This window comes from Theropithecus gelada, chromosome 2 (genome assembly GCF_003255815.1).
Source record: "Theropithecus gelada isolate Dixy chromosome 2, Tgel_1.0, whole genome shotgun sequence".
Lineage (NCBI taxonomy): Eukaryota > Metazoa > Chordata > Mammalia > Primates > Cercopithecidae > Theropithecus > Theropithecus gelada.
Window position 1 is genome coordinate 174,917,594 of NC_037669.1, and position 16,621 is coordinate 174,934,214.

Genomic DNA, 16,621 nt, shown 5'->3' on the forward strand with positions numbered 1-16,621 from the left:
GCAAATCCCAACAATATACTCTATACAGGAGACAGAGACAAAGAAATCCATAATATTAGAAAGGGTAAAAGTAAAGGGATGGTAAGAGTTATAACTAGGACCAAGCCAATCATAAACGTAACTACTATCTTAATTGCTATGTTAATAGTGGACCAAGTAGTTTGGTCCACTAATTAAGTTAGTAGATTGGCAAAGAACATTATTAGGGATAAATTGCATCATTACATAACATGAGGAAGAATTCACCAGCAAGATGTCACAAATCTGAACATGTGTATATTTAATAAGCAAAGAAATCTGACAAAATTACAGGATAAATGGACAAATCCACAATTACTATGGGAGATTTTAACATAACCCTTTAAGTAATTAATATATCAACCAATTAGTATGGATAGAGAAAATTAACCCCACAATCATAAAATTTTATTTGTAGTGGTTGATACAAAGCTTGGTATAATGATTAAATGTACACCTTGCACCCAACAATTGAAAACTACACATCCTTTTTTTGCACACGTATAACATTCACAAGTATTGTTAAGTAGGGCCACAAAACAAAACAAATGCCAAAAAAATCAATATAACACAGATTATATTCTCTAACCAAAATACAATTACATTAAAAATCAATAATAAAAACTCTTAAATACCCCTACCTTCTGAATTTTTTGAATTAAGTAACTCATGGGTAAAAGATGAATAGAAACCGCGTGCTTAAAACTAAATACTAAAACAATACTGGGAGAGGAATGTATAACCTTGAATGCTCGTAGTAGAAGAGACTGCAAATATATTAACTAAGCATCAACTCAGGAAGAGAAAAATAAGAGCGACAAAGAATGTCCAAAGAAAGTAAAAGGAAATAAAGAATTAAGAAAAGTGCAGCTATTCATTAAATAGAATTAAAAAAAATGAGGGGACTCAAATTCTGGTTATTTAATAAACTCTGAGAAGATAAATGAAGAAAAAAAAGAGAGGGCATAAAATTCAAAGTGAAAGAGAGAAATATAATGAGAAATATAATAGATATACTAAAATTCATAAAATTTATGTTAAAATTAGACAATTCCTCCCTTAGGCAAACTTTCCCAAAACGGGGGAACGTTTTTTACTTCACTTAATGAAGTAACTTTATAATCTTCATATGGAAACCAAGCAAAGACAAAAGGAGAAATAACAGACAAATCTTATTTATACACATGTAAAAAATACTAATTATTAATAAATGAAATACAGCACTGTATATTAAAAACTTATGAGGCATAACCAGGTAGGGATTATCCAGAATACAAGCATAGTTTATTATTCAAAAAATCCATGAATATAATATACCCAATTAATATGTTTTAAAAGAAAAACCATATATTTATCTCAGTATATGCCGAAAAGAATTTAATGAAATTAAACATCACATTATGATTAATATCAATAAAAAAAATCCTTTTGGTAGGCCGGTAATAGAAGGAAAACAACTTTCTGTAACCTTTTAATGGTCTCTACAAAAACCATACTCCCAACATAACAGTCAAACATTCAAAGCATTCTCTTTAAAATTAGATAAAGAAGTCTACTATCATGGCTTCTAGTCAATGTTATATCTGTCTTAGCCAGCATAGTAAGACAACATATGAAGATTGGAACTAATCAAGCAAAAAAAGCTGTTTTACACACACACACACACACACACACACACACACACACTTGATGTGAAGTGAAAGTTTAGGAAAGGACAGGGACTCTGTGAGTAACACATAACCTGGCTCCAAAGTCTAACCTCGGTCAGTTCTGCTTTACTGACTGGTGACCCAGAGAGTAGAGAAAAAATTTATTCACTTCAGTTGCAATCCACATTGCAGTTTTGCTCCTTATGCATTTTCTCATCAATTAAAGAATTAAACACATTAAAACAAATATCATTAGTAAAAGTTTATATCTTCTGCTAGATTTGATTCTGTTTTTAGACTTTTTCACTTTCAGTAAGAAAAACAGTGTTACACTGAATGTTTTTGGTCTTCGTATGTATTGGTTCGTCTTTTTAAAATGTATTTTATTACATTTGCATGAGTGGGATTAATAGGTCAACATTTTTGAACTGTGGCTATTGAAATACATTGACAAATTTCTAAAGCAATTTGCCGTGGTCCTGGTAAGGTATATGACAAATATTAGTAAGTGAGCTTCTAAATATATGATTAATTTATAAATTAAAGGATTCGTTAAATGGTGCTTATACTTGGATAGTAGTGTTTTACTAATTTGTGTATATGGTACATCAGTCTTTTTATTTTTAAGAAATAGACTTTGTATTGCAAAATAAGTTGCCAATACTTAGTTTTACTTGTATTTTATTTATGTTTATTTATTACTATATACATTGTTATTGAAGCCAGAATTTGGGGGCTTTGTTACATTCAAACTTTTTATATGTTTACAATTTTTCTAACAAAAAAGCTCTGAGAAATTTGATTAATAATGAATAAAAGCTGAAACTGTATAAGAAAGAGATTAATTTTTAAAAAATCTTGCATTTTTGTATGTTGAAATATTTTGCTGCATTTGATTTCCTGAGGCAGAAGAAGAAAAGGATCATTTAGTCATGCTGTATATATACTCAAGAGGCAGTACAAACTAATGGGTAAGATAACAAACTTAGAATCAAACTGCCGGCATTTAAATTCCAGCTCTACTGTGTATCAGCTCCAGGACCTGAGACAAATTGCTTTACATTTCTTAGCTTCAGTTTTGTCTGTAAAAATGGGCCTAATAAGGTTGTTGGGAAGACTATATGAGCCATGTGTATAAAGCACTTAGAATAATACCTGGTCCCTAGTCAGCATTCGATAAGGCTTAGCTGTTATCATGGGAAAATGTACTTGTTATATACCAGACATGTGCTATATATTAGGTTAATAGAAACTATAGTCAACCTCTACTACTCTTTGGTTCCATCATATTTTTCTTATTTTTAATTTTGGTGCATTTTATGCTCAGAGTGATCGTTGTTTCTATTTTGTTCCTTTGTTTCTAGGTAGGTGGAAACAATGTGTTCAACATATGTAGTCTTTGTAGGATAGAGAGGGGATGGGCATGGAAGATATCAAAGCGGAATTTCTCTGATTTTGGTTTGAATTTTCTCTCCTTATACTCTTGAATCCTCATTTTGTTATTTTCCTCTTTCTTATTTTCCAGATTAAATGCCTTAATGGATAAAGAAAAATTGGATGGTAAGATTGATTATTGTAACTGTGCAATGGATTCCTCAGTGGAAAACATGTATGTAAACAAAGTGTGGGTTCAATGTGAGAATGAAAATTGTTTGAAATGGAGATTGTTGTCAAGTGAGGATGCAGCCAAAGTTGATCATGATGAACCATGGTACTGCTTCATGAACACTGATTCAAGATATAATAACTGCTCAATTTCTGAAGAAGACTTCCCTGAAGAGTCTCAGCTTCATCAGTGTGGATTTAAGATTGTCTATTCACAGCTCCCTCTTGGAAGCCTGGTTTTGGTAAAATTACAGAATTGGCCAAGGTAAGGTTTGTGTTGTTTTATGACTTTTGAGGTATAGTCTTGCCAGGTTTATGAATATTAGAAATCTTTTTGAAGATTCAACATTTTTCTTTTGTCTACTTGTTTCTTGATTTCTTATCATTGTTCTTTTCTATACTTCTTTGGATTTTTTTTTTCTAGCTTTTTAAATGGGAAAGTTAGGTAACTGAATTCAAATCTTATTTTCTTCCCAATATAGGCAATTAAAGCTATAAATTTCTCTTCAAGTAGTGTTGTAGCTTCATCATACAAATTTTGATATACTATGTTTTATTATTCATTTTGAAATATTTACTGATTTTCTTTGTCGTTTCCTTTTTGAAATGGGTTATTTAGAAGTGTGTCTTTAAATTACCAAATATTGGGGAATTTTAATGTATCTTATTGCATTCTAATTTAAATCTGTTATAATCAGTTTCACAGATTCTTATTGTATGGCCCACCGTACCTTCTTGTGGCATATATTATTGATATTTCATAGTCATTTGAAAAGAATGTATTCTGTAATTGTTACCTAGATACCTAAAATATTTTTTCTTTAGATTTATGTTGATTTATTATATTCCAATATTTCCCATTCTGGGTTGGTTTTCCCAAATATGCAGTGTGCACTTTCATCATATAACTTCAAGTCTTATTTTTAGCTGAGGTTTATTAAATTATAACCTATTATATTTGTTGTGTTGCATTGCTTTGATTTTCTTATTTTAGGATTCTGATATTACTTATGGTGGATGTTTGTCCATCTTTTGTATTACCTTTTCTTGAACTGTGTTTATCTTTTCAATTTTTTAAAATTTCTTTTTTTTTCTGAAGGTATATAAATTGCTTTTGTTTCTTCTGGTTTAGTCTTTTTTGTCAAAATCACAAAAAAAATTTCATTAATTATGTTTCTTCTCTTTTCAAATCTTTTTCTTTTATTTGTAATTTTTTAGGTTCAGGGATACATATGCAGGTTTGTTGTATAGGTACACTTGTTTGATGGGGGTTTGTGGTGAAGATTATTTCATCACCCAGGTATTAAGCCTAGTATTCCTTAGTTATTTTTCCTAATCCTCTCCTTCCTCCCACCTTCCACCCTCTGGTAGGCCCTAGTGTCTGTTATTCCCTTCTACATGTCCATGTGTTCTCATCATCAAATCTTTTTCTCTAATCACTTACTTTATTATTTTTTAGTTTTTCTAATTATAATTTATGTTGCTTTTTTTCATTACTTGCATTATTTTCTTAATTTCTATTATCTCAATTTGAACTTTCAGGTACAATTTTGATCTTTGTAAGGCCATGCCTCTGTGATAAGCTTTCACTTTTTGGTAGGGCATTTACCATAACATCTTTATATTAGATTCTGCTATAATCTTTTCTTCTTGAGTACTTTTATATGAAATGGCTTCTTATTTGTTCAGAAGGCAAGAGGGAGTAATACGTTTTTTTCAGTTCATTTTCTCTCTGTTCAGATTGGTTTATTCCTATTGTTCTCTTTTTAAGTTCACTGATTCTTTTCTCTGTTATATTCATACTGTATTGAAAGTATCCATTGAGCTTTTAAAAATATTGTATTTTCAATTCTAAAATGTTCATTTAGTTCTTTATATTTCCTATTTGTTTACTAGACTTTATATTCTTTTCATTTTGGATCTTATTTAAACCTATTTAGCAGGCTGCTTTTGCTACTACATCAGCAGGATATATGGGAGCACCTCTTTGTTACTCCCACATGGGAGTAAGAGTCGAGGTTCTCCACTCAGCCTCTATTGATTTCCAAGGGAGGGAAGGGTGCCTCAGTTCCACTGGGCGGAGGAGAGAGTTCAAGCTCCCCACTCACAACCCTAGCTAGTAGGGGTAGGACGAACTTTTCATTGTTGCCAGGTGAACTTCATTGACACCATAGGGGGAGGGTCTTGTTAACACTGGAAGGTGGTAAAAATCTCGGCTTCCAGCTAAGCCTTTTCTGCCACCACCTGAGCAGGAAGGGTGCTCCATTATTATTGGGTGATTTGCAGTCCACGCTCACCATTGGCCTTTGGTATCAGGGTAAATGTGGAGGCCATATATATTCCATGACGTTTTTCTGGGATAGAGCAGTTATTCTGTATAAGTTTTCTGTCTTGCTCGGCTCCCCCACTCCTGGTCCTTTGGCTAAAAAGAGCAGGCTTCACTGGAGCTTTTTTTCTTTGTCTGGTTGCACTCACCGGTGTTTCTGGGTTACTGACTTCTTCAGTACCCAGCTGAGGAATATAAAGTGGCAAGAAACTCACTGCCATGTCATTCCTCAAGTGACAGGATCCCTAGCTAGTCTATCATTTTCTCTGTGACTTTGAGAATCTTTTTATGTTTTTTTCATATATAACATGCAGATTTTTTGATAGAAGGAGAAATACAAAGAAATGAATCTACTTCTTGTTGAGAACCATACGTTGGAAAATAGTTTGTTTTTTAGCTTTTTCCTCCCCTACTTCAAAGTTCCAGAGCCCTTATTTTATTGTTTTCTCAAAGTATCAAAAATATGGCCTGTTCTTAAATTTCCTAGGTTTTCCTCTCCCCCATGTTTACTTTTAAATTTTTTTTTATTATTATTATACTTTAAGTTCTAGGGTACATGTGGATAATGTGCAGGTTTGTTACATATGTATACTTGTGCCATGTTGGCATCCTGCACCCATCAACTCATCAGCACCCATCAACTCGTTATTTACATCAGGTATAACTCCCAGTGCAATCCCTTCCCCCTCCCCCCTCCCCATGATAGGCCCCGGTGTATGATGTTCCCCTTCCCGAGTCCAAGTGATCTCATTGTTCAGTTCCCACCTATGAGTGAGAACATGCGGTGTTTGGTTTTCTGTTGTTGCGATAGTTTGCTGAGAATGATGGTTTCTAGCTGCATCCATGTCCCTACAAAGGACACAAACTCATCGATTTTAATGGCTGCATACTATTCCATGGTGGATATGTGCCACATTTTCTTAATCCAGTCTGTCACTGATGGACATTTGGGTTGATTCCAAGTCTTTGCTATTGTGAATAGTGCCGCAATAAACATACGTGTGCATGTGTCTTTATAGCAGCATGATTTATAATCCTTTGAGTATATACCCAGTAATGGGATGGCTGGGTCATATGGTACTTCTAGTTCTAGATCCTTGAGGAATCGCCATACTGTATTCCATAATGGTTGAACTAGTTTACAGTCCCACCAACAGTGTAAAAGTGTTCCTATTTCTCCACATCCTCTCCACCACCTGTTGTTTCCTGACTTTTTAATGATTGCCATTCTAACTGGTGTGAGATGGTATCTCATTGTGGTTTTGATTTGTATTTCTCTGATGGCCAGTGATGATGAGCATTTTTTCATGTGTCTGTTGGCTGTATTAATGTCTTCTTTTGAGAACTGTCTGTTCATATCCTTTGCCCACTTTTTGATGGGGTTGTTTGTTTTTTTCTTGTAAATTTGTTTGAGTTCTTTCATTTTTATTTATTTTAATTAATTGACTTTATTTAGGTTTGCAGAAAAATGGAATGGAAAGTATGGAGAGTTTCCTCATATCCCCTTCTCCCTCTGACACCCATGGTTGCCCCACCATCAACATCCCACACTGGTGTGGTACATTTGTTATAATCTAGGAAATAGCATTCACTCATCATTATCAATTAAGTCCATAGTTTACTTTAGGATTCATTCTTTGTGTTATATATTCTGTGGGTTTTAACAAATGTATAATGACATGTGTCCACCATTATAGTATATGCAGAATAGTTTTATTGGCCTAAAAATTCTCTGTGTTTCTCCTATTTACCCTTCCATTCATCCAAACTGTTGGTGACCATTTATCTTTTTACCATCTTCATAGTATTGTATTTTCTAGAATGCCATATAGTTGGGATTGTATAGTATTTAGCCTTTTCAGACTATCTTCTTTTTTTAGTAATATGCATTTACGTGTCTTCCATGTCCTTTTATGGCTTGATTACGCATGTATTTTTGCAACTGAATGATATTCCATTGTCTATACGTAGGACAACTTATCTATCCATTCGCCTACTGAAGGAGATCTTGGTTACTTCCAAGTTTTGGCAATTATGAATAAAGCTTCTATACATCCATGTGCAGGCTTCTATGTGGACCTGTTTTCAGTTCCTTCGGGTAAATACCAAGAAGTGCAATTGCTGGCAGTGTGCTATGAGTATGTGTGTTGTTGTTTGTTTTTTAAGAAAATGCTAAACTGTCTTCCAAAGTGGCTGTATTATTTTGCATTCCCAACAATGTTGCTTCACCTCCCTGCCAGCATTTGGTATTACCTGGATTTTGGCCATTCTAATAGGTGTGTAGTGGTATTTCATTGTTTTAATTTGTATTTTCCTAAGGACATATGCTTTTGAGTATCTTTTTATATGCTTATTTGCCATCTTGTATATCTTCTTTGGTAGGGTGCCTGTTAAGATTTTTTGCCCATTTAAAAATCTGGTTGTTCATTTTCTTATTGTAAAGTTTGAAGAGGTCTTTGTATATTTTGGATATCATAGTCTTATCAGATATATATTTTGCAAATATTTTCTCCCACTCTGTGGCTTGTCATCTTATTCTTTTGACAGTGACTTTTGCAGAGCAGATTTTTTTTATTTTCATGAACTCCACTTTATCATTCTTTTCTGTCATGGTTGGTGCCTTTGATGTTATATCCCCACTTTTATTTGTATCTTCTTTTTCCTTTGTTTCTTATTGATCCTGTCCTCTTCAGTTTAGGTTTTGCTCCCAGTAGTTTCTCATTCTGTGAACTTTTTAAAAAAATTTAATTTAATTTAATTTTTTTTTTTTTTTGAGACAGAATCTCGCTCTGTTGCCCAGGCTGGAGTGCAGTGGCGCAATCTGGGTTCACTGCAAGGTCTGCCTCCTGGGTTCATACCATTCTCCTGCCTCAGCCTCCCAAGTAACTGAGACTACAGGCACCTGCCAATACACCTGGCTAATTTTTTGTATTTTTAATAGAGACGGGGTTTCGCCATGTTAGCCAGGATGGTCTCGATCTCCTGACCTCATGATCCGCCTGCCTTGGCCTCCCAAAGTGCTGGGATTACAGGTGTGAGCCACCGCGCCCGGCCCCTGTGAACTTTTATCCTGGAATGGATCTTGGTTGGTTGGTTCGTAGGGCCCACACTTTTCCAACACTTTCAGATTTTGTTGCAATCCATCTCACAGTTTTGGCTGCTGTTCTTAGTTCAACTTGCTGCACTTTCCTGTCAATGCTTGTTGCAAGTTTGAAGTCCTCATTCCTCCTCCTCCCACCCTCCTTCCTCTCAAATAGATGCTAATATTATGTGGGGGTCATACAATTTTTAGTAGTTTGTGCCCATTTGCTCCTATTTTGGTGTTCATGTGGGTAGGTTACCACTTAGTTTCATTATAGGTGGTGTGCGTCAGGTTTGGTTTTGCTATTATAGTTGCCCTACCTGTATTTATGGGGAAATTTCAGGATATTCTAAAACTATACCACCATTACTGCTATCTTTCTGGAATCCCTTACTATTTTACATTGCATTTTTCAACATAACATTCTTAAATGTATATTCTAGCTCACTACCTTGTTTTCATTCATGTTCAACTATTCTCCATGAAGAAAATAGGATTTTGGCTTTCATAGAGAGACTATGGTGGTCTTATTTCCCCCACTCCACACACACACACAGCCTTTAAATCAATACCTAGATGTATGTTCTTGCTCTATCACTTATGGTTATGGCTGAATTATGTTCTCTCAAAATTCATGTTGAAGTCTCTAACCCCCAGTAGCTCAGAATGCGACCATATTTGCAGATATGATTCTTAGAGAGGTAATTAAATGAAAATGAGACCAAAGTAAGATGGACCCTAATCCAATATGACTGGCCTCCTTATAAGAAGAGGAGATTAGAACCCAAGACATGCACAGAAGAAAGACCATGTAAAGACACAGCAAGAAGGTGGACGTCTGTAAGCCAAGGAGAGGGGTTTCAGAAGAAACCAAACATGTCAACATATTAGTCTTAGATGTTAATCCCCCACAACTATGAAAAAATAAATTTCTATTGTTTAAGCCACCCAGTCTGTGGTATTTTGTTATGGCAGCCCTAGCAAACTAATGTGCTTACTATCTTTGCACATATGGGAAATCTAGAAAAATGTGGCCTTTGTTACTGAGGGCTTTTCTAAAGATCAAATGTGATAATGTTGTTTAAAAATTATATTGTTAATCGGCTTCCATGTAATAATTTAGGAGGGACATCAAGAGGAAATAGTTACGTAAGAAAAAATGTTTTAAAAGACACGAATATGAACACTTATTTTATGAGAACTTATGAAGGTATTTGTAGTCTCACATAATTTTTCTTATTTCTAATTAACATTTTGAAAGCACAGTGTTTGTTTCCTCTAATGAAAATTCTGAAGTTTTAATTCTAGCTAAAAAAAAATTGATTTTTTTTGTCACTGTGTCTGAAATACTGTGTTAGAAATTTGATTAAAACTTTTCTTTTGAAGTATTGTGCTGGTCACTGAGGCTTAAGACTTAAAAATGAAACATGTTTTACCCCAGTCCCTCAATTATCTCTAATCTATGATTAGGGACATCAAAATGCCCAAAAAATACAGCTCTATCTACCTTCTTATTTACTGGAGAGTAGAATGCATCTGACTAAGTTGTCACATATATTCCTCTTTATAAACTAAGTTGAGCATACAAAATACAGATTAGGAAACTCAAATCTACTTATATTGCTTATTCAGTAGCACAAATATATAGAAAGATAATAACAATAAATTACAATAGGGAAATATAAAGATAGAATTAACCTACTAGAAACTAATATTCGTTCTTAATTAAGCAATGTCATAGATGTTGAAGTTCCAAGTGGAAAGATTAGCTGCTGGCCCCAGAGATATCTAGTGGTGTAGCATTATCTGTGTCAGTTCTCTTTAGCCTATGGCCTTACATGTAGCTTCTAAGGCTCAGAAACTCAATCTTGTCAACATATCAGAGTAATTCTTTCTCAAAAAAGTTGACTATAATAAAGCTAGCTAGAGACTGATACAGAATCTAGAACTGCTTTGTATCTATATAATAAAAACAAATAATTGTCAAGAGAATAGCACTTTCTTTTCCTATGTGCAGATTCCAGGAATAATCAAATTATAACAGTTATATTTACTTCTACATTCTGGCACAGCATATATTTATGTACTTATAAAAATATATATGTAGGCCAGGTGCGGTGACTCACGCCTGTAATCCCAGCACTTTGGGAGGCCAAGGCAGGAGGATCACCTGAGGTTGGGAGTTCGAGACCAGCCTGACCAACATGGAGAAACCCTGTCTCTACTAAAATTTCAAAATTAGCTGGGCATGGTGGTGCATGCCTGTAATCCCAGCAACTCTGGAGGCTGAGGCAGGAGAATCGCTTGAACCCGGGAGGTAGAGGTTGCAGTGAGCCAAGATAGCCCTATTGCACTCCAGCCTGGGCAACAAGAGCAAAACTCCATCTCAAAAAAATTATATATATATATGTGTGTGTGTGTGTGTGTGTGTGTGTGTGTGTGTATATGTAGCATTTTGCCTTTGGGTTGTGCCTTTATATACTAGGATATGGAAACATCTGCATGTACTAGAAAGATAAAACTCTCCACAGTGTTCAAGCAGCCTTGTTTTTAAGAAAATTGATCATACACTATTGTATTTGGCTAGAAAGAGTCTGGACTCTTTAGAGAAAAAAATAGTGCATATCTCACTTAATTCAGGAAGATATATCATAAAGCAGAAACTAGGCTCTGTTACCGTAACTACTTCAGGAATATTTACACAGATATTTGACAAAGCTCTGTCAAAAATATGAAAATTAATTTATAGAAAATATATTTGCATTCTATTATAGTCCAGTTTGGTAATAAAATATGGCTTTAAGTTAACAAAGCAATCAAGTGATACTTTTTAGACACAGTATATAAATTGATAAATTGAGATTTCTACTAGATCCTTTTAGTATTATAAATTATTAATTGATTACTTTTCATTTGCATTATTTTGCATATGAATTAATATACTCATAATGTGTGTGTCTGAAAGGAAAACTTCCCTTTTCCATCAGCCCCTGCAGTTAGGTACAGTTCAGAGATTTCTTGGCAAATATAACATTTAGTCATGATTCCAACTCATCCATTTTGTTTCCAACAGTTTAGGGAAAAGCCCCAAGTAAAGTTTGCTCTCCACTTATACATCCAAACCACTATTTAAACATGAAGTCATGTATTTCTAATTAGCTACGTGGCACCTGAAACCATGATTAAACTTCAACTTCTATGGGGGCAATAATTATCTTATTAAAGATCATTTCTACTGGATAACAAATATGTAAAACATGAGTTTTTTCCTGATACATTGGCATTCCCTTGAGCTTACTTGTCTTGTCAAAATTTGCCCTTTCCTCTAATGGATTTCAATGACTGGTATCTATTTGATTTTGTTGCATTTGTGCATTTTACTTCTCACCACCCACAGATTCTAAAATTGATCATACACTTTTCTTGTAATTCTGCTAAGTTTCCATTGGGTTGCCCACTCTTCTCCCTTTCCATCATTAAATCTCCTGATAATGCTTCAGAATTTCTCATCCCAGTAAAAGGAAAAATAGAGAAATGGAAGTGCAGAATGCATTATCATGGTTGACAGTGTCTGAACTCAGAATGAGGTCAGCGTAAGGGCAAAAAGTGGACATCAGCTTTCTTCAAACACCTCAAGTCAGAAAAGATGATGAATGTAGGAGATAAGGAGAAGTAATCGTGTTTTCTACATCTATTGTCTCTGCTCAGCTTTTCCTTTAGTTTAGCACATTCATTTTTAACTGTGATATACAGACTAAGAGTCAAACAATTTCCCTCTGTCTCATGAAGAAATACTGAAGTGCCCCATTTATTTGGACATGTGACAAGATCTTTCACAATTTGTCTTTAGATCGGCATGCAAGATTTTCTATGATTTAATATGTTTAAATATGAACAGAAGCTTTTTCTTTCATTAGCATCTAATTCTTTTTGAGAGTCATCTCTGTTTTTATTTATATTTATAAAGTAATAATTTAAAATGAATACTCTTAGACCCAATAGAGATGTGATTTATCAAAGACTATCAAAGTAGCCACTCATGTTATACATAACAACTGCAAAATACTTCCCACTTTTATGACTTAAGTGTGAGAAATCTTGAGACTATTTTATGCTACTTTTAATTTGATATTGCTTGACAATAATCCTTTGAGAAATTTTAAATCACCAACTATTAAATATAAACCTCTTACATTTTACAGTTTTAACACTGTAATGTAACAATTATGGATTGGTTGCTTTTAAAATAGATGTTAATTAGGTTGAAACACCCATTGTTCCTAAATTTCTGTTAAGTTGGGGTCTCCATTGCTGCTGCCATGGAGTCTCCATTTCTGCTTCTTAGTGAGATCTTCCTTCAAGTGGGCTCCTTCAGAAATGTAAATTTCCAATGTAAGTTTACAAGGTAAACTCCGCTCAAGTTTGCTCTTAAGGACAGCCTAATAACAGTCGCCAAACAATGAGATACTGTGGTGTGAACCTGATAATAACCAGATAGTCGTCTTCATTGAGGTCCTGAGGCTACAACTGACTTTTTGTTATCACTTAGAGTTCTTTTAACATATTAGGCTTCTTTGGGTTCCAGACAGTTGGAAACAATGTGTAATGCTCTAGACCTTCCTCTTCTAAAACCTATGACTGCCAGGTAGTCCTCTACCTATGCTTTCCCTAACTCAGAGGCACAAGAGCCACAGGACTCTGCTCAGCCTCCAGGGAGCAACTGAACATCTACTTCATTCTCACATTCCACCATCTCTGTTGACTGTGCACCCATGTCACCACCTCCTGGCAGTAGAGTTGGGACTCGTCAACTTCCTAGAATCTGAATTTTTATGTCACTAAATACCAAGCATGAAATATTTTTATTAGTTTACATTGTTTTGTTAATTATGATCAGTAATGATATGGTTTTCCTCTGTAACCCACCAGAATCTCATCTTGAATTGTAATCTGAATTGTAATCCCCATGTGTTGGGGGTGGGACCTTGTGGGAGGTAATTAGAACACGGGAGCAGTTCCCCATGGTGTTCTCATGATACTGAGTGAGATATCATGAGATCCAATGGTTTTATAAGGGACCCCCCCCCCCCACTTCACTTGGCACGATTCTCACTTCTTTCTCCTGCTGCCATATGAAGAAGGATGTGTTTGCTTTCCCTTCTGTCATGATTGTAAGTTTCCTGAGGCCTCCCCAACCATGTGGAACTGTGAGCCAATTTAACCTCTTTCCTTTATAAATTACCCAGTCTTGGGTATTTCTTCATAGCAGCGCGAGAACAGACTAATACAGGAAATTGATACCACACAGAGTGGGGTACTGCTATAAAGATACCCCAAAATGTGGAAGCAACTTTTGAACTGGGTAGCAGGCAGAGATTGGAACAGTTTGGAGGGCTCGATAGAAGACAGGAAGATGTGGGAAAGTTTGGAACTTCCTAGAGACTTGTTGAATGACTTTGGCCAAAATGCTGATAGTGATATGGACAATGAAGTCCAGGCTGAGGTGGTCTCAGATGAAAATGAGGAACTTCTTGGGAACTGGAATAAAAGTGACTCTTACTGTGCTTTAGCAAAAAGACTGGCAGCATTTTACCCTTGCCCTAGAGATTTGTGGAACTTTGAACTTGAGAGCGATGATTTAGGGTATCTGGTGGAAGAAATTTTTAAGCAGCAACGTGTTCAAGAAGAGACTTGGGTGCTCTAAAAAGCATTAAGTTTTATGTATTCATTCACAAAGATATGGTTTGGAATTGGAATTTATGTTTAAAAGGGAAGTAGAGCATAAAAGTTTGGAAAATTAGCAGCCTGATGATGTGATAGAAAAGAAAAACCCATTTTCTGAGAAGAAATTCAAGCCAGCTGCAGAAATTTGCATAGTAACAAGAAGCCAAATGTTAATCACCAAGATAATGGTGAAAATGTCTCCAGGGCATATCAGAGGTCTTCATGGCAGTCCCTCCCTTCACAGGCTCACAGACCTAGGAGGAAATAATGGTTTCATGGGCCAGGTCGAGGGCCTTGCTTCTTTGTGTAGTCGTGGGACTTGGTGCCCTGTGTCCCAGCCATGGCTAAAAAGAGTCAAATACAGCTCAGACCATTGCTTCAAAGGGTACAAGCCCCAAGCCTTGGCAGCTTACATGTGGTGTTGGGCCTGCAGGTACACAGAAATAAAGAATTGAAGTTTCAGAACCTCCACCTAGAGTTCAGAGGATGTATGGAAATGCCTGGATGTCCAGGCAGAAGTTTGCTTCAAGGACAGAGCCTTCATGGGAGAACCTCTGCTACGAGAGTGCGGAAGGGAAATGTGTGGTTGGAGCCCCCACACAGAGTCCCCACTGAGGCACTGCTTAGTGGAGCTGTGAGAAAAGGGCCACCTTCTTCCAAACCCCAGAATGGTAGATCCACTGACAGCTTGCACTGTGCAACTGGAAAAGCCACAGACACTCAATGCCAGCCTGTTAAAGAAGTTGGGAGGGGGACTGTACCCTGCACAGCCACAGGGGTGGAGTTGCCCAAGGCTGTGGGAGCCCACCTCTTGCATCAGTGTAACCTGGATGTGAGACATGGAGTCAAAGGAGATAATTTCAAAGCTTTACGATTTGACTGCCCCACTGGAGGAGACTGTAGCCCCTTCGTTTTGGCCAATTTCTTCCATTTGGAATGGGTGTATTTACCCAATGCCTGTACTAATATTGTATCTAAGAAGTAACTAACTTGCTTTTGATTTTACAGGCTTATAGACAGAAGGGACTTGCCTTGTCTTAGATGCGACTTTGGACCTGGAATTTTGGGTTAATGCTGGAATGAGTTAACACTTTGGAGGACTGTTGGAAGGGCATGATTGTGTTTTCTAATGTGAGGGCATGAGATTTGGGAGGGGCCCGTGGCAGAATGATATGGTTTGGCTCTGTGTCCCCACCCAAATCACATCTTGAATTGTAATCTGAATTGTAATTTCCACAGGTTGGGGGTGGGACTTTGTGGGAGGTGATTAGATCATGGGGCAGTTCCTCTATGCTCTTCTCATGATACTAAGTAAGTTCTCGTGAGATTTGGTGGTTTTATGAGGAGCTTTCACCCCTTCACTTGGTACTTCTTTCAGTTCTCTGTCCTGCTTCCATGTGAAGAAGGACATGTTTGCTACCCCTTCTGCCATGATTGTAAGTTTCCTAAGGCCTCCCCAGTCATGTGGAACTGTGAGTCAATTAAATTTCTTTCCTTTATAAATTACCCAGTCTCAGGCAGTTCTTTATAGCAGCATGAGAATGAACTAATATAAATAATAACTTTTTTATTTGGTTATGGGTTGTTTAGATTTATTATTTTATAACTTTGATATCAGTTGATAATTTACCAGATTAATAATCTACAGACCTCAAATTCAAGCAATGTATGGATATTTTATTTTTGTGATTTCAGATTCTTTGTATACCTTCTTTAGATTTTAAAATTATCTAAATATAGTTTGAAGTCAGGTAGCGTGATGCCTCCAGCTTTGTTCTTTTGACTTAGGATTGTCTTGGCAATGCGGGCTCTTTTTTGGTTCCATATGAATTTTAAAGCAGTTTTTTCCAATTCTGTGAAGAAACTCATTGGTAGCTTGATGGGAATGCCATTGAATCTATAAATTACCTTGGGCAGTATGGCCATTTTCACAATATTGATTCTTCCTATCCATGAGCATGGTATGTTCTTCCATTTGTTTGTGTCCTCTTTTATTTCACTGAGCAGTGGTTTGTAGTTCTCCTTGAAGAGGTCCTTTACATCCCTTGTAAGTTGGATTCCTAGGTGTTTCATTCTCTTTGAAGCAATTGTGAATGGAAGTTCATTCATGATTTGGCTCTCTGTTTGTCTGTTACTGGTGTATAAGAATGCTTGTGATTTTTGCACATTGATTTTGTATCCTGAGACTTTGCTGAAGTTGCTTATCAGCTTAAGGAG

At 35.9% G+C, this 16,621-nt stretch overlaps 1 protein-coding gene across 2 annotated transcripts in view; it reads left to right on the forward strand.

The window, feature by feature from the left end:
• The first annotated feature begins 3,192 nt into the window (after nucleotides 1-3,192).
• ZCWPW2 (zinc finger CW-type and PWWP domain containing 2) overlaps nucleotides 3,193-16,621 on the forward strand; it is a 110,091-nt gene continuing 96,662 nt past the window's right edge. For both annotated transcript variants that reach the window (XM_025377087.1, XM_025377088.1), the window contains exon 1: nucleotides 3,193-3,537. In XM_025377087.1, the coding sequence (XP_025232872.1) occupies nucleotides 3,206-3,537 (332 nt within the window). In that variant the 5' untranslated portion in view covers nucleotides 3,193-3,205. The remainder of the gene's footprint in view (nucleotides 3,538-16,621) is intronic.